Raw genomic sequence first — 23898 nt, 5'->3', positions numbered from 1 at the left:
TTTGTGTATGTGTGTGTGCCAAAATACATGAAAGAAGCTCAGATAATGATTTTTGTTCTAAGAACAAAAAATAAAAAAATGAAGATATCTAAGCTATTATGAAGAAACTGGGCATTTCCTGTGTGTTTAGTCATACATCTACTTAAGTGTTATCCCTTTGTAGTTTTGTATCCAGCATCCATTTGAGATCCCTATAGTATAATATTCCTGAAGAAAGTGTGAATGTTTAGAAAAAATGATGCTGTTTGGATTGACAAAAGATGAACTGGTGTTTTTGATAGGGGGAGTTTTATGATGCCCTACAATGCACCTGGGGTATGAAAATAGTTTTATAATTTGTAGAGTTTGGGGCGATTGCCTTCTATGACCTAGCTAATCAATTGCTGTAGATTAGAAACTTCTTGCCCTAACAGATTTGTGTTCCTTTTTCTTTTTCCTTGCTGTTGGATTTACAGTAATTGCTGGGGCCTTCTGCTACGATGTCATTTTGGATAAGAGATTGGATGAATGGATGCCAACGAAAGTAAGTATACTCTTTGGAGTATTATTTTTTGAATGTGTGTTATACTCTGATAAAATAGTACTGTTAATACTACTGAATGGTACTGCACATTGAAGACACTTAAGAGAACCTCTCTCTATGAGTATTTATTATCTATGTGCCTGTCAGTCACCAATCTGTCATCTGCCCATCCATGCTTTCTCTATTATTCTATATCTGTTGGTGATTTTTCAGCTTACTTGTGACATATGTTTGGATTAGGATATTCACAATAGTGAAGTCAGACATTTTGTAGTTTTATTCTTGCTTGACTTTCTGTTTTTTGTTTGTTTACTTATTTTTTCTTTGTTTCCCCATGAGACAGAGTCTTACAGTATAGCCTGGCTGGCCTGGAACTAACTATGTAGATCAGTTGACCTCAGACTCTCAGAGATCGGCTTGCCCCTGCCTCCTGAGTGCTGGGATTAAAGGTGTGCGCCACCATGCCTAGCTTTTGTGGTGCCTTTCTTAAGGTGGTAGTTTTAGGACGTCCAGAATGTAAGATACAGAAGCTGGGCTGGAGAGATGGCTTAGTAAGAACACTAGCTGTGTGTACTGTCTAGCTTCTGTCAACTTGACAGAAGCTAGAGTCCTAGGGGAAGAATGAACTTCAGCTGAGAAAGTGTCCCCACCAGATTGGCCTGTGGCCAACTCTGTATAGAGTTTTCTTAATTAGTGATTGATGTGGGAGGGCCCAGTCCATTGTGGGTGGTGCTATCCCTGGGCTGGTGGTCCTGGGTGCGTAAGGTCGGCTGAGCAAGCCATGGAAGCAGGCCATTAAGCAGTTCTACTCCATGGCCTCTGCATCAACTCCCCCTTAGATGGTGGGTCATGATGTGGAAGTATGAAGGAAATAAACTTTCCTCCTCCATGACCACGCTTGTGGTCATGGTGCTTTATCACAGCAATCAAACTTCTGTAATTAAGATGCTGTGACAGCATGAGGATCTGAGTTCAAATCTCTAGTACCCATGAAAAAAGCCGAGTGTGACTGCACCTACTTGTAACCCCTTGCACTGTTGGGGGTGTTGGAGCAGAGAGGGGAGGATCGTTGGGGATTTGCTGATCACCAGCCTAGCTTCAGGTCCTGTGACCGACACTGTTTAATGGGAATAAGGTAGAGAGTGATAGAGCAGGACACCTGATAACTGATGTTCTCTTCTGGCCTCAGCATGTATCCCCCACCCCAGCAGGTTCACATCTACCACCCACTACACAGACACACAGACACACACATTGAGTACATATATATTATACACACACACATATATTATACACACACACATATCATATTCATGTGGATGTGGATGTGTGAGCTTAACTTGTTAATGTTGGTTAATGTTGTGTTAGGGGACCTGGATTCCTAGAGCAGAGTTTGAAAACTACCACCTTACACTATTTTAGTCTTTTGCATACAGTAGGAGTTCTGTATATGCAGGAGTCATATCAAGAGGGAGAGGAGGCTGGAGAGATAGCCAGGCAATGAAAAGAGCTCTTGCTGTTTTCACTGTGGACCCGGGTTCTGTTCCTACATCAGGCAGCTCCCAAGTGCATGTAACTCCAGTTCTAATAGACCTGACACCCTCTCCTGGCTTCTGTGGGCACGTGCACATACAGACAGACAAATAAAGTAAATAACCTTTTTTTTTTTTTTTTTTTTTTTTAAAAAAGAGGGAGTTTAACTAAAGAATCAGACATGAAAATCTGACCCAAATAGCAGTGACATATGTAACAAACCCTCAACTGACTGCAGTCCTGATTGGCCAGGGATTTGCTGACACTCCCTGACCAGTGAAACTGAGGGATGAAAACAATGATATTTTTCTCATGCATTTATGGAACATAGTTTTAGTCATGTGTACACCGTATGCATCTTCTATGTCTCACTGCTTATGAATGTTTTTACTTGCTGTTATAATTTTAGTAAACATTTATTTGTATATTTTGGGTGAAATGCTAAAATTTTCTCTGCAGATTTATCTTCAACAGTTTTTACTGACTAGTATAATATCTTACAAGTGTTTTAGTTGTGAAATTGAAAGAATGTGTGTAGTCTACATCCTCAAACACCGTGAATGAAAAATGTCCTAACAAATTAGTTTTTCCTCCTTGTAAATTTGGATCTGCAGCACTGAGTGTACGGTTTTGTCTTTCTGACCTAAGGAGAAACGCTTCTGGGTGAGTGGGTACTGATGGTTAGTTCTGTTTTTCAGGAGAACCTGCGTTCTTTCACAAAAGATGCCCATGTTCTAATTTATAGGGACCTTCCCTTCGAAACTCTGGAGGTTGATGCAAAAGTGGCATTAGAAATATTTCAACATAACAAGTAAGCATTGGCTATGTTCTCTCAAGAATAGCATGTAACGAGGAAAACTCAGCTTTTCAGTAATGTTGTCACTTTATTTTCCTTACATATATTCTTCTCAGGTACTGGGGTGAACCTTGGGCCTTGTGCTTCCTAGCAGGTATTCTACCACTGAGCTGTATTTCCAGCCCCCCTTTTACTTCTGATTTTGAGACACGGTCTCACTAAGTTGTGCAGGCAGACTTGGAAGTTCTCATTTTCCTGTCTTTATGTTTGGAACACCTGGGGTTGTGGGCCTCTTACACTTCCATGCTCAGCAGGAGTTTTTATATTTGATGTACATAAGGCTTCATTTAAGTTTACTTTTTGCCCTAAGATTTCTTTTTCTTTATCACGTTTTTCTTTCTGTGTTGTCTGTGTTCATCTCATTGCTGAGTCCCTGAGGAAAGTGATTTCCTCACTGTGTTGTAGTTTCTGTTTTTAGGCCAGCCCTTCTCTTTATCGAGGTAGTGTGATTCCGCTTTTGCTCCACTCTGAAGTGAGAACCTGTGCTAAACAACGGTATTGTTTTGGGCACGTGGCAGCCTTTTCCTCTTGTTCTTCTACTCCAAGTGAAAAAGGTTAAGACTGAACACACAAGTAGTTTGGACAATACTTATTCATTTAGGTGTGAAATAGCCGTCTGATGGATTTTTCAACATTTCAGTTCCTGCTTGGCTTGTCAAGTCTCTTTTCCCCTTAAAATTTGTAGTTTCCCTTCTGCTTGTGCTGTTAAGAGCAAACTGAATCTAGGTATTCATGTACTAAGAAACGTCACAGTGACTGGAAAGGGAGATCTGTGTTGAAACAGAAGACATTGTAGCCTAAAGCCGCAGTGTATACCTGGAATCATTAAAGGGCGTGGATTAGAATTGCCTTAGGTGTGTAGCTGTGGACTCACAGACTCTCACAGGGATATAGACTCTTCAACTTATTCTCTAGCTTGGCATCTTTTGCAAAGCAGTATACCTCGTAGTGTCTTCCAGAGACATTAATTAATGCAGAAGTGAAAAATCCACAGTTAGCCCAGTTGCAAGACAAGGCCTCCCAAAGGGTAGAAGACAGTGTTTTCCAAGGGATTGACCGTGAAGCCCTTTCCTGTGAAATGCTTTTAGCATATCCTCATTCAGTACACATTGTACTAATGTACTGTTTAACTGAACTAAAGTATAGCTAGTACCTAGTACCATAGGTCAAACCATCCTATAGCATTGATGCTGTAAGACAATTCTTGGGTTATCAGAACTTATCAGCTTCTTTCCTGACAAAAGTCGAGGCACACAGTTTCCAATAGAAATATGATTAAACTGTTTATCTAATTTTATTAACTTTTCTAGTAGCTACATTAAAAATGTTAAAAGAAAATCAGTGATACTAAAGTGTTAATTTAACGTATGATCAGTATCAAAGCTGCTAAAGATTTTATATTTCCAGTCCCAAATGCTCAGAGTCCAGTGTGCATTTACATGTAGGGCATAGTTCTCTGTTACTTCCCGAATCTAAGTGCTCCATAGCTGTGTTACTCACAGTGTGCTTTTAGCTTCCATCCTGTGTTTGGTGGAATTTTCCTTTTTTCCACTCAACCGTCATTCTGTAAGGAGCTTTGGGAAATTGGTATCTAATCTTTGTGTGATGGGAAGAAGGGGGATAGTTCTGGATAAGTTTAAGAGCCCAGGAATGGTGGACTGTGGAAAGTCATTTAGTGACTTGGCCTTCTATTCTGAGAGAAAGGAAGGTACCAACATTGGCTTTGCCTCACAGACACAAGAGCATCTCATTCAGGAGGGTTAGGGCAGACACATATTCAGGGGAATTCACCCCTCCATCTGCACTGGGTGTCCGGTGGAAAAAGGATGGCAGGTGTAAGTCAGTGCTCCCCACTGCACCCACAATTCATGACCTCATGTTCATGCTCCCTTGATACCTACTTGACACTTGAGGATAGATGGACAAGTTCTTAGTAAGCTTTTACCTGGGTTTCGAGTTCTGCATGTGTATTAATTAGTTATACTGACAGAGCTGGGTAAGCTCAGAGACTTCAGGCATTAGAATTGGTAGGACTTAGTGGTGCAATGGATACAGGGTATGGTGTTAGAAGAGTCAAGGAAATCTCTTTGGTTTTTCACTTAGACACATGAACAGTTGTATTATCATATTCAGATAGGAAATTCATGAAAAACATGTTTAAATTAGAAAAGAAGGAGACTTTTTGTTGTTCTGTTTGGTGACTGGTGGTCTAAAGTGTTTGTGTTGGATCTCCAGTGCAGAAGAGAGACATGGATTGAGGGCAGAGGTGTGGGAGATTTAACTGCATCAGTGGAAGCACTTGTAAGTCAAGAAGCTGCTTTCAGGCAGATGCTTACGTGAAAATGAGGGTCTAGGACAGACTGTCCTTAAGAGAAAGGGAAACAAGCCGGGCGGTGGTGGCGCACGCCTTTAATCCCAGCACTCGGGAGGCAGAGGCAGGCGGATCTCTGTGAGTTCGAGGCCAGCCTGGTCTCCAAAGCGAGTTCCAGGAAAGGCGCAAAGCTACACAGAGAAACCCTGTCTCGAAAAACCAAAAAAAAAAAAAAAAAAAAAAAAAAAAAAGAGAAAGGGAAATGGAGGGTGGCTGAAGAGCTAGCTTAGCAGGCAGCTGGGCACGTCACTGAGGCCCGTGGAAAGAATGCTTCGAGAAGTGGAGATGAGCAGAGTGAAGGATCAGAAGTGGCCACTGACAACGATCAGGTGCTGTGGATTTAGTGAGAGGCGTTTGGTGGAGCTGTGGGATCTGTTTGGTGGAGCTGTGGGATCTAAGAGGCGTTTGGTGGAGCCAAAGGATCTGTTTAGTAGAGCTGTGGGATCTAAGAGGCGTTTGGTAGAACCGTGGGATCTATTTGGTGGAGCTGTGGGATCTAAGAGGTGTTTGGTGGAGCTGTGGGATCTAAGAGGCGTTTGGTGGAGCCGTGGGATCTGTTTGGTGGAGCTGTGGGATCTAAGAGGTGTTTGGTGGAGCTGTGGGATCTAAGAGGCGTTTGGTGGAGCCGTGGGATCTATTTGGTGGAGCTGTGGGATCTAGCCTGAGGGGGGAGTGAGGAGTAGGAAGCTCCAGCTGAAACAACCACTGCAGCTGAAGTGGAAACGAGGCATCTTTAGGGTTTGACTTTTTTTTTTCTTTTTGTGTACTTCTCAGGTATAAAGTGGAGTTCATAGAAGAGAAGGCATCTCAGAATCCCGAGAGAATAGTCAAGTTACACAGGTAAGAGTCTACAGTTGGGTGGCTATGCTACAGTGAGCCTGGCTTTGTTACCCTGGGGCAGTGTGTTGGCCAGAGGAGATGCTTGTCTACTGTGTCGTGCTAGCATCACCTCACTCTGTTGCTTTGGTAGTATTCACGTGGCAACCTAGAGATCACATGATCTCCAGCGACAGTTGTGGTTTGTCTTTTTCATTTTATGCTTTTTTTTTTACCTTTCTGTGTTCGCATGAGACAGGGTCTCCTATAAACTGGCCTTAAATATGTGATGCTCCTGCTTCAGCCTTCTGAGTGCTGGAATTACAGGCATATGCTACCACATGTGATTTTGTGATTTATTTTTATTCAGTTGAAGATTTTTGATTTTGAAATTGGGCAAAACATTCAGATAGGAATTGGACACGCTAGTTTTGTGTATAGAAGAACCGTGAGTGCTAATTTGTTATTTATGATTCATGTAAATTGAATTGGAATGTATTCTTTGATGCAGAGATGAAGAAAATCTACTGCTTATGTTGATGGTTTCCCATGGGGAGCAGTTTCCAGAGTGGGATGTGGGGAGAGAAGGAGAGAGGAGAGAGGGGAGAGAAGAGGCGCTCACGGCGCAAACTCTTTCAGAGGTGGACACCGAGGGTCCTCTGGTGCTCTCTGCCTTATCCCCTGAGAAAAGGCTCTCACTGAACAGGAAGCTTGTAGCTTCAGCTACACTGGCCAGCAAGTGCAGTCCTGGGATCATCTGTCCCTGCCCCTCATGTAACGGGAGTTAGAGGCATGTGTAGCTATGCTTGGCTTTTGTGTGGGTGCTGAGTATCGAACTCAGGTCTTTAGGCTTGCACATCAAGTGCTGTTATAACTCTGTGCCTTTTCCCCAGTTCCAAAGCCCCAGGGTGTTTTTTCTTCTGGAGACAGTCCTTTTTTTCTGCATTCAGTCCGTCCTGCATACCGAATTGTAGACTTGGTTACTGTGGGTTATTGTAAGGCTGTAGGTTGTCAGTCTTAGACAAGTTGGATGTGCTTGATTGATGACATGATGCATTCCATAACTCTCAAAATCCTTTATATTTATATGAATTCTAATTAAGAAAGAGATTTCTCTCCCAATTTCCAGTTTCTTCTCTTGGCATTGTATGTCGGGGTTGTTACAGATGGATTGGGCAGATTGTTTTTATTGAGATCCAGCAGGAAGGAGAAGTAGGTTTTTTTTTTGGCTACTGTGATTTGATATTAGTGCTTCTTATTTATTTATTTTTGTATAAAACCAGGATTGGAGACTTCATTGATGTGAGTGAAGGCCCTCTTATCCCAAGAACTAGTGTTTGTTTCCAGTTCGAAGTGTCAGCGGTCCACAACCTTCCGTCCCCGCAGCCGAACCTCATACGAAGATTTCAGGGCCTCTCTTTACCCACCCACTTGAGAGTAAGTAAAGCCGAAGTGCCATGGCTTCTAGTTTGGGGATGGGCTGATTCTAGACTTGATTTTACATAAATTTGAAGAACATGCATTTTCCTTTTCCTTGGGTTCTACTAATAATTTTGCAAGCTCCTTTATAATGTAAAGCAGATTTATTCAGGAGCAAAGGTTCATTCAAGGAATCAAACTGAGATAGTATTTTTAATTTTCCAAAGTAGCATTTTGTGGTAATTTTGTTATAAGAAAGAATAGGTGTCATGCACCTGTGTCTGGTTTCTTCAGTGGTAATACAGTCAGGGTATAGACACGGCTGTAGGAAAATCTGCTGGGTGGGCTGCTTCTGGGGTTTCATTTCCGTTCCACTGATCACATGTACCCATCTCTCTTCCATGCCCACAGTGTTAGTTATTGTAGCTATAAATAGGGCACCAAATAGGGTAGAATAATTTGTTCCATTTTATTGTTCTTTGTCAAAATGGCCTTTTTGTTTTTGTTTTTTCAATATATTTGTTGTTTGTTTGAGGCAGGCTCTCTCCATACTCTGGATATTCTGGAACTCACTATGTAGACTAGCTTGGCCTTGATCTCACAGGTATCCATTTGCTTCTCTTCCAAAGTGCTGAGATTAAAGGCATGTGTCATGATACTTGCCAATATGTTTTTATTAATTAATTTTAGTAATACTTCACGTATACAATGTATTTTGGTCATATTTACCCTCCCTCCTCCCCTGAGTCCTCTCAGATCCATTATTTTCTACTCTTTTCCAACTCTGTGTCATCCTTTTTTGTATTTCCCACCGGGTCCAGTTTGTACCACCCATGTTCTCATGGGTCTGAGGTCACCCATTAGAGTGTGGTAGACTTACCAGGGCCCCACCCTAAAAGGAAATTGACTCTACCTCCCCTGCAGCTATCAATCGCTCAGCTGGGAGTGGGGGACGGTGGTGGAGTGGGAAGAAGGATCTTAAAGGAAGAGGGGCTGTAAACACATGATGGGAAGGAGAAGAGGGCAGGAATGGGAGGGATGGTTTAAGTGGGAGCGGGATGGCAGTAACGGGCGGAGGAGGAGTAAGTCGGAGAAACAGCCTACTCTAAGGACATTTGGAAGAGCCACATGGAATTCCTTTTGTGAGCTCTGTGTGTGTGTGTGTGTGTGTGTGTGTGTGTGTGTGTGTGTGTGTGTGTGTATTCACATAAAAATTTAACTACTGTAATTCCTTTGTACTTCATTTAACTTTAGTGTAATCTTTTTGGAATGATAGCAGGAATTTCTCTAAGCCTCTGTAGTAGTTTGGAAAGAATTGTTACCTTTAATATGTCCAGTTTTCTAATTTATTTAAATATTTTTTCATTTAACATTTTTTTTTAGCCATATAGCCTAAAGTTGAACTGAAGGGCAGAGGAATCCCAATAGTTCAAACAGTTTCAGCTGATGGCAACATGGAGGCATCATCTTGACTTCACAGCCTGTTTGTTTGTAGCTGCGGCGGTATAGACTGTGGTATAGAAAGGGCTGGACAGTAGGACAGAATCAGGAATCCGCTCTCACCAGTGTGATGACACCCACATTGCACGTTGGATTTCTCCGCACACAAGCTTCTTTCCCTAGTTGTCCCCACTTCTGCTAATTTGAGAGAGTCCTCGGTTCATTCTTCCATTTGTTAGCAAATCCTTTCTACTCTTAGCTCAGAACACAGTCTGATTCTAACCCATCCGCTGCACAGCTCCATACTATGACCTGCTTTCATCCTTACCCTCCAGTGTAGCCTCTAATTTGTAGTCAGAACCATCTGTTTGTTTACTTTTTTCCTTTCTGGGTTTTTCGAGACAAGGTTTCTTTCTCTGTGTGTACCCGGCTGTCCTGGAACTCACTCTGTAGACCAAGCTGGCCTTGTGCTCAGAGATCTGCCCGCCTCTGCCTCCCAAGTACTGGATCAGAGGCGTGCATCGCCACCGCCTGGCTGTTTGTTCACTCAAAAAAAATTATTCTTTTTCTGTGTGTGAGTGTTTTTGTCTGCATGTCTATCTGCACCGTGTGGTCTGTAGAGGCCAGAAGATGGCACCAGATCCTGTGGAAGCAGAGTTACTGATGGTTATGAGCCAGCATGTAGGCGTTAGGAATTGAACCCGGCTCCTTTAGAACAGCCACTGCTTTTAACCTCCGAGCCATGTTGCAACCTACCAGAATTGTTTGAACTATTATAATTCCTCTGTCCTTCAGTTCAACTTTAGACTGTATTTGTTTAAAAAATTTTAAATGAAAAAAATATTAAAATAAATGAAAAGATATTTGTTTCCTTTTCTTTCTTTCTTTCTTTTTTTTTTTTTGAGACAATGTCTCCTGTAGTCCAGGCTCACCTTGAAGTCACTGTGTAGATTAAGGTGAGCTTGGTCTTCTGACCCTCCTGCCTTTGAAAGCTGGGATTACAAGTGTGCACCATATACAGATTGTATAATTCCTGCCCCAACTCTCCAGTGGTCTCCCTCAAACAACCCAACTCTGTCCTGTGTCACTAAGTCCTGCGGGGTCTACCCTGCTTGCCTTGCTGGCCTTACGGCAGGCCACTCCCTCCTCCGTCTGCTCTGTCTCCGTCCCAGGCTGCGTTCTCCTCTCCAGCTCTCCCTTCTGCCTCAGGAGGGTTAGGTCTTCCTCTTCGGCACACCATGCTGGCTGTAGAAGGGTTTGCATGTGGATAGTGGATGATTCTGCCTTTTAGTATAGACTTTCTGAGCTCATTTTGTGTGAAGTGGTCACGGACCACCTCTGTACCTCCCTGTCACCATCCGTGAACTTTCTGCTCGTTCTTTGATGGTGTGATTTCTCGGAGTCACGCACGGGCCTGTCATTTCAGGATCACACCATTGCAGGCGGTTCCTGTGACACCCCTGTGATGGATTGTGTGATTGGGAGGATGACCTCTAGCAGGGTCAGATAGGCTAGTTCGGGAAAGCACTGTAGTCTTGGGGAAAGCGGGGGCACAGTTTTTGCTTCCCATTAGAAAGAAGCTCTCAGTGATAGACGTGATGTAGTAGGACAGCGAAGGAAAACGGCATGTCCCAGCCGAACGAAATAAGGGCTCTGTGCAGTTCCTTCTGCTAGTCACTTTTATGTTTTTCCCAACATAATACTTTTATTGATTATCTGGAAATTTCACATAATATATCCCAAGCACACTCACTTCCCAGTCCTCCCAGGTCTGCCTCCCCGAGTCTTATGATATCATCCCCCACCCTGCCAAAACAAAAACAACAACATCAACAAAAACAGGTCCCGTCTGTGTTGTCCATATACTCCCTGGAGCATGGTCAAACTCCCCGTGGCCAGCCCCTAAAGAAAACTGAGGCCTTCCCCACCTTCACCCCTGCCAGAGGCCATCAGTCATGGAGAGCTACACTTCAGCATCCTATCACAGTTTTTAAGAGTTCTCTTTGGTGGCTTCTTGTCTAGGTTGTTACTTTTTTGGGGGTGTGGTGTGGTGAGGGTGGGGGTTGTTCCAGAAGCCTTCTGTTCACTTTTGTAATCACACTTTAGTTCTGCGTATCTTCTTACTTGGTTTAAAAAGCTACAGAAAGGGACTGGAGAGATGACTCAGCAGTTAATAGTACACACTGCTCTTGCAGAGGACCAGAGTTTGGTTCTTAGCACCTCCACGGGGAGGCTCCAGCCACCTCTAACTCCAGCTGCAGCGAATCTGAGGCCTCTGGCTTTCTTGGACCCTCCACATGCCCATGCCCACATACAGATATACACATACACATGACTTGAAAACGCTAGGTAAAGATCGGAACTTTTTTTTTTTTGGTTTTTCGAGACAGGGTTTCTCTGTGTAGCTTTGCGCCTTTCCTGGAACTCACTTGGTAGCCCAGGCTGGCCTCGAACTCACAGAGATCCGCCTGGCTCTGCCTCCCGAGTGCTGGGATTAAAGGCGTGCGCCACCACCGCCCGGCTAAGATCGGAACTTTTACAGAACTTTCTTTGGGGGCTGGACAGAGGGCTCAGTAGTGAAGAGCACTTGTTGTTCTTACTGAGGACCTGGGTTCAACTTATACCTCCCATATGGCTCACAACAATCCTCAACTCCAGTTCCAGGGATTCGATGCCCTGTCTGACCTCCACAGGCACCAGGCACAGATATGGTGCACATACATACATGCAGGCGAAACACTTACATGTAAAGATAAAGGACATCTGAAAACTCCAGCTTCCCTCTGCATGTCATTCATAGCAAATTTTTTCTTTTTCAGGCACATTTTACAATATGGGACAAGTTATTGGAAAGATCACGGAAAAAGGTAAGTTTTCACAGCAGAAATTTCCTTTTTAGAAATTAAGCAACAACCAAAAGCCAAACCAAAACAAAATACCAAAAAAACCAAAAACCAACCAACCAAACAAAACCCCACCAAAACAGGGGTAGGAGCTGAAGAGAAGCAAAGGAAACAGAGAGTAATAATCTGTCTTACTAGTAGTGATTATCACTCCAAGGTCTTTTGGCAAGAATAAAGCTATAATTTGCCTTTAAATTTGTTAATAGCATACAAATGATACTATAGAACTGGAAGAGAAATGATGTGATGGTAATTGTTCTTAGTAGCTGTGTTAGCCCTAATTGAGTCCCTTTTTTTTTTTTTGTTTTGTAAACTTAATGAGCTTTTGAAAAATGAAGGCTTATGTGATTTAAAGTTGCCGTGACTGTTAAATGTTGAATGCCCTGAAAAGCTAGGTTCAAAACATGGCTCTAATGTTTAACCTGCATAAATAAGAGTGTCACATTTCCTGACCTGAGCACTTCCCGCTTTCACTCTTCTTGTCTTCGAGCTGCCCTGAGACCTGCCTCAGCTCTTCTGACTTACTCAGTCACTCTGTGAACAGTAAAGTAAGGCCACCCAACAAACACGTTAAGCACATGACCAGTTTATTTTCAAGTTGCGTATTTCTTCATGACAGTTCTGTCCATGTAATAGGACCATGGGAGTGCTGGTACCTATTTGCAGTGGGTCTGTAACACAATCTGTTCCAAACAGAAATGTGCCCATACAAGATACATGGAATAAGAATACTTTGTGTTTCACTTCTGGTGATTTTTCTCATAGTAATGTTTTTGTTCTATAGACAGAATAAGGGTGAGAAACTTGGGAAGCCTACATATAATATGCCTCTGATTACATAGTTTTAAGTGGGATACACTTGAAGATTTATATTGGCAACTTGTTTTTTAAGTCTTTTTTTCTTGTTTAACTTTGTAATAATCACTGAAGGAAAGTGGGACAGGTTGGAGGGTTGAACTGTGGGTACCTGAAAGAGCTGTGAAGGAGTAAAGCTGTGGCTGTCTTTTCAGGTAACTGAAGATGCAATCAGACAGACAGAGAGCACTGTATCTACTCAGTAGCCTTCTAAAATTTAAGTATGTATAGTAAATTAAAATAAAAGCTTTTAATATAATGTGTGTTTGCTTCTGCTCCATGGATACTTCAGCAAGGTCCATGTCCACAACCTCCATGTGAAAATAACACTATATGTGTTGCCTTTTTTTGCTTTTTTGAACAGTGGTGTACTAAACATCCTTGTCCAAACTAATGTGTTTGTAGATGGAAGATGCCGTTAACTGTGTAGTTACTGTGTGCCAACATGCTAAGTCCCCCACAGAAAGCTTTTCTGTTGTTTTGTTTGAGACAAGGTCTCAGTTTATAGTTAAACCTGGCCTGGAACTTGCTATCCAGTCCTCCTGCCTCCGCCTCCAGAGTGCTGGAATTAGGGTGTGAGCCTTTATTTAGTTCTTGCAACTTGGGACAGTTTTTCCATTTCATAAACGAGGAAACAATCTGAATGCAGGTGATTTCACTGAGTCTGTTCTACTTTGTGCTGCCTGTATAGGAATACCTGTATAGGGATGCAATTCTGGTAGTGGAGTTTCTGTTAGGTGCTACCAGATGCTGGCCTCCAAAGGTGTTTTTTTTTTTTTTTAAATACACACATACACACACACACACACACACACACACACACACACACACACACACAAACACATGGAGGCCATGGAGTATCACATCAGATTTTCACGCTTTAACTACTGAATATGTTTGTATGCACTTAACTATCACCAAATGTGAAAAACCCATGACAGTATTAGAGCCAGAAAAGAAATTAGCTATATATCCCCTTTCATAACTCTTGTCCATTACTTGCATTCAGGTTTTGACAAGGGATGTTCCCAACAGTGACGGAAAATACCTGCTTCCTCGAACCTTTGATTAGACTTTGATTACTGATTCTTTTTGGCAGCCTTTGCCAAAACAAAACGTTTTTCCTATTCTGCTCTGAACACTTCTGGAACGGGTGCGGTCTTTGTCTGAAGACTGTTTCCCCTGTGTAATATCTGTTCCCCTCCCCCAGTCTAGTGCCCATTTCTTGCCCAACTCTCATTTTCCTGCAGTTGATCGTTCCAGTCCTTCCTACAGGAAAATCACTAAGGGAAGGGGGAACTGGCTTTTCTCTGTACTTACCTTTGAGCAGCTGTTTGGCTAGATACAGAATTCTATTTTGAAAAACAGTTTCCTATCAGCACTCAGAAATAGTCCAGTTGGCAGCCAGCAAGTGACACTGCTGATAAGACTTATAGGCTGTTCTTGTTGGATTTTGGACCTGGAGCCCTGCACCCCTACACCCCCAGGCCCCAGCACACTCTGGACACTGCTAGGACCTTGCTTTCGTTGTTATAAAATTATAACATTCTACGGCTGTGTCGGTCTCAAGCAGTTATTTTTCTTGGCAATTAGTGGGTCTACTTAAAAAGATTTAACTGTATTTTAACTTTATGTGTATGTATACTTTGCCTGCATGTATTTTTCTTCAAGTTCCCCTTTCTCTTCCAGTCTCCCCCATTCTTTCAGGTACTGTCCACTTATTTTCAGAAAATTTCTAGTATGCCACATTTTCTTTGCCTCCTAACTCCCTACCCCCCACCTCCTCTGCTAGTGTGTTTATGTAGTTGTTGACAGTGAGTAGGGAAAGCTTAGTTTCTAGCTCAGCAAATGTCTGGGAGAGTGGCTGAGTGCCCAGCTGAGTCTTTTGATATCCTATATAATTTAGTGCTTTATTCACTTAAGTCTTTTGGGTACAAAACTGGGTTGCTGTTTCCTTCCTCAACCCCAGAAAACAGCCCTTCATTTAAATCGGTCACAGCCACATTAGCACACTCACACTTCCTCATTACTTACCTTCCTCTCCAAACACACCCAGCCTTGCTCATGCCCCAGGAATTTTTGGAATGACTGGAAATGTTGGTCAGGAATAATCCCATCTCTGATGAAGATTGGTCAACAAAGAGAAGTCTAGGAGAGCGGGGCATCAGAGAAGACCCAGCCTTTGGGCCATGTCTGGGTTGTGTGGACTGTTACAGTGGGATTATGGTTGGAGAGCTGCAGTGTTAGGGATACCTGCAATGGTAGATTTAGATGACAGAAATGGAAACGTTCAAGGTTTGTATTCAACAAGGCTGTAGACACCGTGCTCTGTCCTGTGGTTTTCATCTAAGCCTACCATCCTTAAAAATAGACAAGTCATAGAGATACAATACACTGATGGAGAAACTGAGCCTTGGGTCAAGTCACTTGCCTAGGCATGCAGTATAGCCCAGAGCTCTTCCAAGAAGGCATTAAAGTGCCTTGTGATGCTCAGAACTTTGATTGGAACTGCAGGAAAGTAATGTAGAAAACCCAGTCTGTTTCTAGCATGCTGTGACTTTGTGGCTGTAGCAGCAAAAATGATTTTGAAGAATTAAGACTCCAAACAAGGGGGCCTGGAGCTAGACAGTGGTGGATGAAATAACAGTCCAAATAAACACCTTGAGTGTGATTCACCGCCACAGAACCTCTGTGGAACTACAAGATCAATCCAAGGGTTAAGAGGAGGAATTTATCTTGGCAGCATACACTGCAGAAAACAGTGGGGTCATGGGGGGTGGGGTGCCCTTCCACAGGAATACTGTGTCCTAGCCGGCAGGAACGTTCTCCTCACCGTCCTTATAACTTTTTTCCTTTGTCTTCTTTTTGTATAAATATCTTCTGAAATTACACTCTGTACTTTGAAAAAAAAATACAGACACACAAAAGTATTCTAAGTCAACTAAAGACTCATGAAATTTATTTGTCTATAGTGAAAAAGTTGATTGACAAAATGTTCAGGAAAACTGTCAGAACAGGTATACATTAAATATAATAAGAATACAACTGTCTATATATACTTTATAAGTGATACTGTGGAGAAAATGACAGAAATTCAAATATTAAGTTTCTGTAAAACAAATTATTAACTATAAGAAAGCAACAGGTAGAGTTTTAGATTAAGAGAACACTAATGTGGTACTTTATTATCTTACAAATAGTTCTGTATCTCCAATAAGCTGCACGCCAACCTCGGAAAGTTTCACCCCTTTCAGTGTGTGAAGAAATACAGAGGAAAGCTTGACCATGTGGCTCAGCTATTGAACTGGAACCTAGATTTGGGGTTTCATCTCAAATGAGAAATGCTCTAAGTTAAACTTTTGTGCCTTGTGAAAGAAATATGGGGAGCTGTCAGGAACCATTCATCGTGTCAGCTTTTTAATACTTCATCTTATTTTTTTGGTTCTTTGAGACAGGGTTTTTCTGCATAGCTCTGGCTGTTCTGGAACTCACTCTGTAGACTAGGCTGGCCTTGAACTCACAGAGATCCATCTGCCTCTGCCTTCCGAGTGCTTGGGGTTAACCCAGCTAATACTTTAATACTTCATTTTAAAAATCATTCAGTGTCAGAGATTTGTCCTGACTGTGGGCCAGGCAGGAAAACTCTACCTACAAATGGCGTCCAATGTGGTGGCAAGAGTTTCCACCTAAAAACTGAGAAAAAAGATTCTAAAACGGAGCTAAAAACAGCTTCCTAATTGTCTCTCTCAAATGAGCGGCAGCTGCCGGTTTGAGCTACTGGCGGGTTCCTAGCGTACGCGCTCGACCTACAGTATGGCGGGAATGAGGCCTCTGCAAGTGGCACATTAAGTTGTGTGGTGGATTTAGCCTTTGCTAGTACAAAACAAAACAAAAAAAAGAGGTTTCTGGGCTACACGCTGCTTTGATAGAAGCATAGACCCACTATTTCTGAGAGTTGATGGCTCCCAGAGCTGGCGGAAAACGTATCACCGCCATGTTGGGAAGCTGAAGTGGGCGGAGCCAGCAGCGCCAGCGCCGTTTCAGGCTTAGAAGGCTACAGTTCAAAGCAATAGGCTCAAGCTAATATAAAAAAAATAAGCCACGTAAAGATGACTACCACACAGAGAATCTGGATTATGTTCTCTTTGATATTCGTAACTAAAGAAAAGCATTTGATTACAAAAGCTGTTGAGTTATGCCAAAATGTATATTTTAAAGGTACCTTGACTTCAAAATTTGGATGTAAGGATATATTGCTTTGGAAAGGAGGCTCTGCTTTTATTTCCACAGAAAGCCAGAGGCTATAGATTTGTTCCAGATTAAGACACATCAGGTTTGACCAGCCAAGACCACCTGAAAGGTCTCCGATGACACCATGGCCCAGATGATCCAACATCCAGGACCGTTTCAAGGCAACTGGCTCAGATGATACAGCCTCACGGACTACTCCATGATCCTAAAATTTTCTTTGTGTCCCCATAAGATACAGCGCCCCCCTCCAGCAGGAAGTAGTAAGAGAAGCTACGCCCAAATTCCCAAATATACCAAGCTGACTTTGGAGATGTGTAAAGGTTAAAACCTTCCTTTTTAAGAAAAGGGGAAGTGCTGTGGGATGGTCTGTATGTCAAATGTGTTGCTGATTGGTCAATGAATAAATCACTTATTGGTCAGTGGCCAGGCAGGAAGTATAGGCGAGACTAACAGAGAGGAGAATTGAGAGAACAGGAAGCTGGGTGAGGGAGACACTGCCAGCCGCCATCAGGACAAGGAAGATGTAAAGTACCGGTAAGCCACAAGCCACGTGACAAGGTATAGATTAATAAAAATGGATTAATTTAAGCTGTAAGAATAGTTAACAAGAAGCCTGCCACGGCCATACAGTTTGTAATCAATATAAGTCTCTGTGTTTACTTGATCGGGTTTGAATGGCTGTGGGACTGGCGGGTGGCAAAGATTTGTCCTGACTGTGGGCCAGGCAGGAAAACTCTAGCTACAATTCAGTATTGTCTCAATTATCCCTTAAAATAAAACACAAATTAAGAGTTTTGAATTTTAAATCAAAGCTGACTAAATAAGAAATGGTAACATGGAAAAAATGCCAATTCCAAGTCTTATAAGAGGTATTTCCAGGCAATCCTTGATGTCAGTGGAGGATGGTACCCCTGAATTTAAACTACAGAGATACTCTAGAAATGTGTTTTATATTTAGTATATTCCACCTGTATTTTGGTTGAATCATCGAAAGTGCTTGTGAGCATAATTTTGAATTAAAAATGATACAAGTTTCATTTTCCATTAAAGATAAAAATAAACATGTTGTGGGCTTGAAGTTGAAATGTTGTTTGGGATACTGCTGATAAATCTTTTAAATGACATTTATCTCAACACAGTGGAACATCTAGTAACCAGATTATGATTAGTGCATTAAGAAACGATAGAGTCTGAAGTCTGCGCTCATCCAGCAGGGTGACTAATGGTCCTGTCATCCTCCCACGGCAGCCGTTTGTTCCATGGGAAGGCTAGTAACAGGCATGGTATCCTGTTAATGCTAACATGTAGGAGTCAGTCAGAGGCAAAAACCCCTATCACGATTAGCATTAACAACATACAGCCTCCAGCGAGCCTCCAGCATCCAGAGGATGAGGCACAGCAACTGAAACCACACGCTTCCCCTTCCTGGTCTGCATCACCTGTGAAGAGAAAAAGGAACAGTTGCGTATGCACATGCAGTTCTAAAGACGGAGTGACTGACTCTAAATCCAAAGGCAAGGTAGACTTCAGCTTTGAAAGGAAAGAGCTGGCTAATTTTTGGAAAAATTCTGAAAGATTTGCCATTAAAAGGCTAATTTTAAAATTACTTGTAAATTCTGTTCATAGGTGAGAATAATTTGTACACATGTATCATCTTTAAAACAAAACCACTGTTCACAGTTCCAAAATGCTCAAGTTTGAAGGGCATAGCTTTAGATCCAGTGTGGTGTTCTACTCTCTGATTTATATCCTCTGGATCCCTAGACAATTCAAGAAGACAACCCAGATATTTAGCACTTTATGACGTAGGAAACTTAAAACTCAACGAACCCATTTTCCTTCTATAATGAGTAGTTGAGGTTTTCTCTTTCTCTTTTTTTTTTTTTTTCCAAGTAGTGTGATATAGACAATACAGGTCTGCCCTAGAAAGGTATCTGGAAATGTTCCCAGTGCTCTTTCGGGATTCCACTGGGGAAAGTACAAGCCAGTGACTTCAGTTTGCTCGATGTACAGGAAGTGGGACTTAAAGAGCACTGACTCAAGGGACCTGTCTCCGGCAAAGAGTCTAGTAGAAAAAGAAAAAGATGAATTTGCTGTTTCCTGTGAGAGTTGGATTTAACTCTCTCAGATAAAGTGACATTTCTCCCACAAGTTTCTGGTTTCGGTGTTACTGTAGGCGAACCTAGAAGTTAGACCATCATTCAAGGCTGTGGTTCCCTCAGGACCGAAGGGGAACCACCTTTTCTTTTATTTAATAGTGAAACCAGCTAGATGTAAAACTGTGATTAAGTTCAAAAGAAATGTATTAAGTGAAAAATTCCCCAGTGAATATATTTTGACAGGGCAGAATATCGTGGCTTGGAAATTCCCAAACCAAGGAAATATATCATACTTACTGATAGTATTTTTTTTAAACTTTGCTGTTTTCTCAGATGAGTTGGTTTCATGATGAAAATCTTTGAATGAAACTGTTTCAATCCAGAATTTTATTTTACAGACTTTCAGCCAAAACATGAATGTAATAATACTTCCCCCCTGGGTAGTGCACTGGGTATAGTAATTGCTTGGTAAATATATTAACATTTTATTGTTTGTTTTACTTCAAGCAATATTATTTGACCCATTAGGGAGAATACACACATGTGCACGTACATGTGCATGTATGCACACAATTCTATTACATGAATAGCTTTGGTATCTGTAAGTCTTATTCTTTAAAGATAGCATCTGAATAAAGGAGTTAACATGAGTATATTTAGTATATGTAGCCAAGGCTTCCCTATGTAACCCAGGCTGGCCTTGAACTCAAGACCTTATACTTCAGTCTCCCAAATTCTGGGATTATAGCTGTACACCCCCACACCTGGCATATTTTATCTATAAAAAAATATATATGAAACCCAAAGTTCAGTCCCCAAGTACCCACATACACTGGACACTGTAGTGCAGGCCTATGATTCCAGGGCTTAAGAGATGGGCTCAGGAGGATCCTTAGTTCAAGATTATTATCAACTACTTAGCACCTCTGAGGTCAGCTTGGGCTACATGAGCTCTCGTCTCAACAAATAACAAAACATAACACTTGGAATTGCTACTCACCATTACTGAAAACAACTCTTTTGACCTTGGGTAGAAATCTAGACCAATGTTAAGCACTGAATAGTTCAGACAAATTATAGTATCAAATAGCCTTCAGTGAATGGCATATTACTCTTTCCCTTTAGTATGATCTAAACCTAAGGAACACTCCAGGAAATTTTAATTAGGCTTTTCTGCCTCATAATTTTTTGAGGTATGAGGGAAGCATAGGATTTCACAATCTTTCTAGTCTTACCTTGATTTGCCAGGGATGATGTTATCTGCTAATCTATTCAGAGAAGAATATGACCTAGACTTGATCTTTTTTTATTTTCATTAATTTCTATGTGGTAAAACATATACACAAAGTTTGCTCTCAGAGTCAGCTTTAAGTTTCTGATTGAGTTATCCAACCCATTTGTAAATGCTCTTCATCCATCTCCACTGTTCTTCCCAAGTAGCTCTATTCATCTTGTGAGGGTCTCATAAAAAAATCGTGAGTTCTAGGCCAGGTATGGTGCTACACACCCTTAATCTCAGCACTCAGGAGATAGAGGCGTGCAGGCAGATCTCTGGGAGTTCCAGGCCACCCTGGAGATGTCGGGAGAGACTTGGTCTCAGAGAAACATACAAGCAAGCAAGGAAGCAAGCAAGGAAACAAGAAAATCATGAGTTCTGTTCTCCCAGTTATATATATCTTTATATTTTTTTGTTTTGCTGTTTATTCTCAGCACCAACCATTTAATAGTTATTACCAAAGAAACTGCATGTTAAAATTTTTTGTTTGTTTTTTTGTTTTTCGAGACAGGGTTTCTCTGTGTAGCTTTGTGCCTCTCCTGGAACTCACTTGGTAGCCCAGGCTGGCCTCGAACTCACAGAGATCCGCCTGGCTCTGCCTCCCGAGTGCTGGGATTAAAGGCGCGCGCCACCACTGCCCGGCTAAAAAATGTCTTTATAGGAAGCCAGTGGTTGCATTTATAACCAAAGTCATTGTGGGACAGCCCTAGCTATTCACTTTTAGAAGTTGACTTTGATGTTCTGAAGTGAATGTACATCCACTTCCATGGAAAGCCATGGTTTTGTTTTGATAGAGCAACACAAATTTTAGTTTTGAAGCCACTAGGTGAAAACAAAGTCATGTTTTTGAAAATTAAAATGATTTAGTTCAGATGACTTTACCTGACTAATTTCTCATGCTTTATTTATTTCCTTCCTTTAAAAACACAAGGATGAAGATGGAATTCAGAGTTGAATCCTATGTAGATCTACTTACTAAAATCAACTGCATATAACTGCATCTGTGGAGCATCTGGCTTTCCCACCAGAATTTATCCTAAACCTAAGTCTTCTGAAGCTACAGTTCTAGGTTAGACCAGGGAAGTAGGAAGTAAAGGTTAATGCACATGTGTAAAAAAAAAAAATAAATAAAATCAAGAGCTAGGGAAGGTCTGGACTAGAGCTCGTTAATTAATGTCTTGGTTGCCTTTTGACCTAAGATGAAGATGACTGCACATGATGTCTTAAGTACTGAAGTTTTTCATCGGCCCTAAGGCCCGGTTTCCGTTCTCTGTCTCTGACTGTCAGAATCTTCCCTCAGTGTGGGAGAACTGGGGCTGGGAAGGCTTCAGGAAGTAAGTTCCTCAGTGTGGTGAAGGAGGAGGGCTGGGGTGGGTTTAAGTCTCTGTCAACTTGCACATACTAGGCGAGTTAGCTCGTCCTGGTGCAAAGCGGAGGCCGAGGAGAAAGGACCCACATACTGGCAGATGGGTTGGAATTGGAACAGAGAATGACTTGGACAAAGAGTTACATATTAAACTTTTGAGTAGTATTATCTAAGCTTTGGTTGTTCTTTGTATTTCAACCTCTGGGTATTTTAAACATCATGAGAACATATTTCGATAATGCTTCATATAAAGACCAATGTTTTTTGTCTCAAGGAATATTTCAATTTCTGCTGTTATAAAGTGTGTTTATGTGAAGTTTGTTGCTCATTTTCTGTAGAACATTATTATTCGGTATCACATCTCAGTAACTGATTTTAAGGATAAGTCTCCTCTCTGAGGAAACGGAATAAATAGTATTCTATTTCCTCTTGAATCCATGAGTTCCATCATTAGAGAGGGATGTGTGGTGTGACCTGCTACCGATAGCATCTAAAGCACAAATGCATCTTCTAAAGGTAAAAAGATTGCTTTATATATCCTGAACTCAGGGTGAATTAGGTAGGATTACATTTCATATTTTTTTTTACATTTAGGAGAAAAATTCCTCTATAAGCCATTTCTGGGGGGAATTATTAATTCCTCATATCATAATATTTTCTTTCATAAAATCCTTAATTCCTTCTCTGTTCTTATTTCTTATTAAGAGCTCTTTATTAAAAATGTCTAACATTTCTAAATTAAGAGTTCCTTTTTAAAAGGAGCTGCAAGGATGCTGAATAGCTTAAATATACATACCTTTATGTATTTTGAGAATTTGCCAGTAAGATCAACATGTGCAAGCAAAAATATGGCATACATTTGAACTGTCTCAGAAGAATGCCAATGTGTTATCTTGGGATCACTATGGAAATATAATACTGAGAGAACATTTAATTATGAGTGCAGAAAAGAGAAAGAATATGGGCCTTAGAAGATTCTGTCTTTCTCAGTTTTACAGCTAGAATATTTTTATAAAATGACCAGTGGAACTGAAGTAACCTTCCCAATAGTTTTATTATGGGCCATAATTAATATCTTCCCTCGTCAGATAAGGATGTGGAAAAACCTAGGTTAGGATTTTTCCCCCTAGAGTCTGGGAGTGGAGTAATAAGCAGGTAGTGTTGAGGGGAGCTAGCCCGGGTCCAGCTTTCTCCTCACATCAGTGCATCCCAGGGAGGGACCAACTTCCTTACCTCCGTGACCTCACTGACTTAGTGAAGGCCCAGAACACTGCTAAAACATGAAATAAACATGGGAAAAACAAGAGACAGGAAGGGGAGAGCTCACTGGTGAGATGTGATCTATGGCCTTATTTATATTTATATATCCTTATTTCATATTTATGCAAAGGTTCGTACTGGGCAACGTTTGTAGTGCCATAACTCCAGTAAGAAGATTTTAATAACAATTTTCTTCTTTTCACTTACAATTTCTTTTGATAACCTTACCTTTTTCTCCATCTTGGGAAAAGAAAATGTATGGCAGTTATTATTCTATAGTATTTTATCACTCGTTAAGGGTCACCTCTTCACAAACTTCCTCTGAATACTTGGGTTCACATATTGTCAATAATTAATTTTAATAAAATTCCCCACTGAAATCTATGTGTTATCTATTAGTTATCGCCACATGTTTAAAACACCTTGATAAGCAACAGTTCATATTTTTTCTCTTCCCATACACTATAAGGGCTCCAAGTATGCAAGAATTTATATAATAAGAATTACGTTAGGTTCTACAATAGAAGAATTTGCTTCTGTCTTGTTAAAAATTAGTTGTGTGAGATACAGGTAGGTGATTACTCTGAACTAAAAGGCAAAATCCATACCATTTACTTTATATACACTATAGCATTTTGCCAATGTTTTAATGAACCAAATGAGGATTATAGTTTTTGTTCTCCAAGATGTCACTAAGACACTACTCACTTAGGCTATATATATATATATATATATATATATATATATATATATATATATACACACACACACACACACACACACACACACACACACACACACACACAGGCACACACATATATACATTTTACATGCTCAAGTACAGACTTTCTCAGCTTGCCCTTTTCCATGGTCTCAAGTAGGACATTCCCAGAGGATAGCCTCTGCTTGCTTCTTGAAGTGACTATCCTG

The 23898-nt window shown here is 41.3% G+C and overlaps 1 protein-coding gene across 12 annotated transcripts in view; it reads left to right on the top strand.

Moving 5' to 3' along the window:
- The window catches only part of Mrpl39 (mitochondrial ribosomal protein L39), a 105010-nt gene that overhangs the window by 30934 nt on the left and 50178 nt on the right, over positions 1–23898 (top strand). For 3 of the 12 annotated variants that reach the window (XM_052741050.1, XM_052741051.1, XM_052741049.1), the window contains exons 9-14: positions 456–523; positions 2755–2867; positions 6058–6123; positions 7383–7536; positions 11778–11825; positions 15917–18045. In XM_052741050.1, coding sequence (XP_052597010.1) covers positions 456–523; positions 2755–2867; positions 6058–6123; positions 7383–7536; positions 11778–11825; positions 15917–16054 — 587 coding nt within the window. In that variant the 3' untranslated portion in view covers positions 16055–18045. Of the gene's footprint in view, positions 1–455; positions 524–2754; positions 2868–6057; positions 6124–7382; positions 7537–11777; positions 11826–12871; positions 14272–15916; positions 18046–21273; positions 23353–23898 lie in introns of those variants that run through there. The other 9 variants (XM_052741059.1, XM_052741058.1, XM_052741061.1 and 6 more) reach the window with 7 other exon arrangements.

The sequence above is a fragment of the Peromyscus californicus genome, unplaced genomic scaffold, assembly GCF_007827085.1.
Source record: "Peromyscus californicus insignis strain IS unplaced genomic scaffold, ASM782708v3 Scaffold_16__1_contigs__length_79575227, whole genome shotgun sequence".
Classification (NCBI taxonomy): domain Eukaryota; kingdom Metazoa; phylum Chordata; class Mammalia; order Rodentia; family Cricetidae; genus Peromyscus; species Peromyscus californicus.
This window is presented reverse-complemented; position numbering and strand designations above follow the sequence as displayed.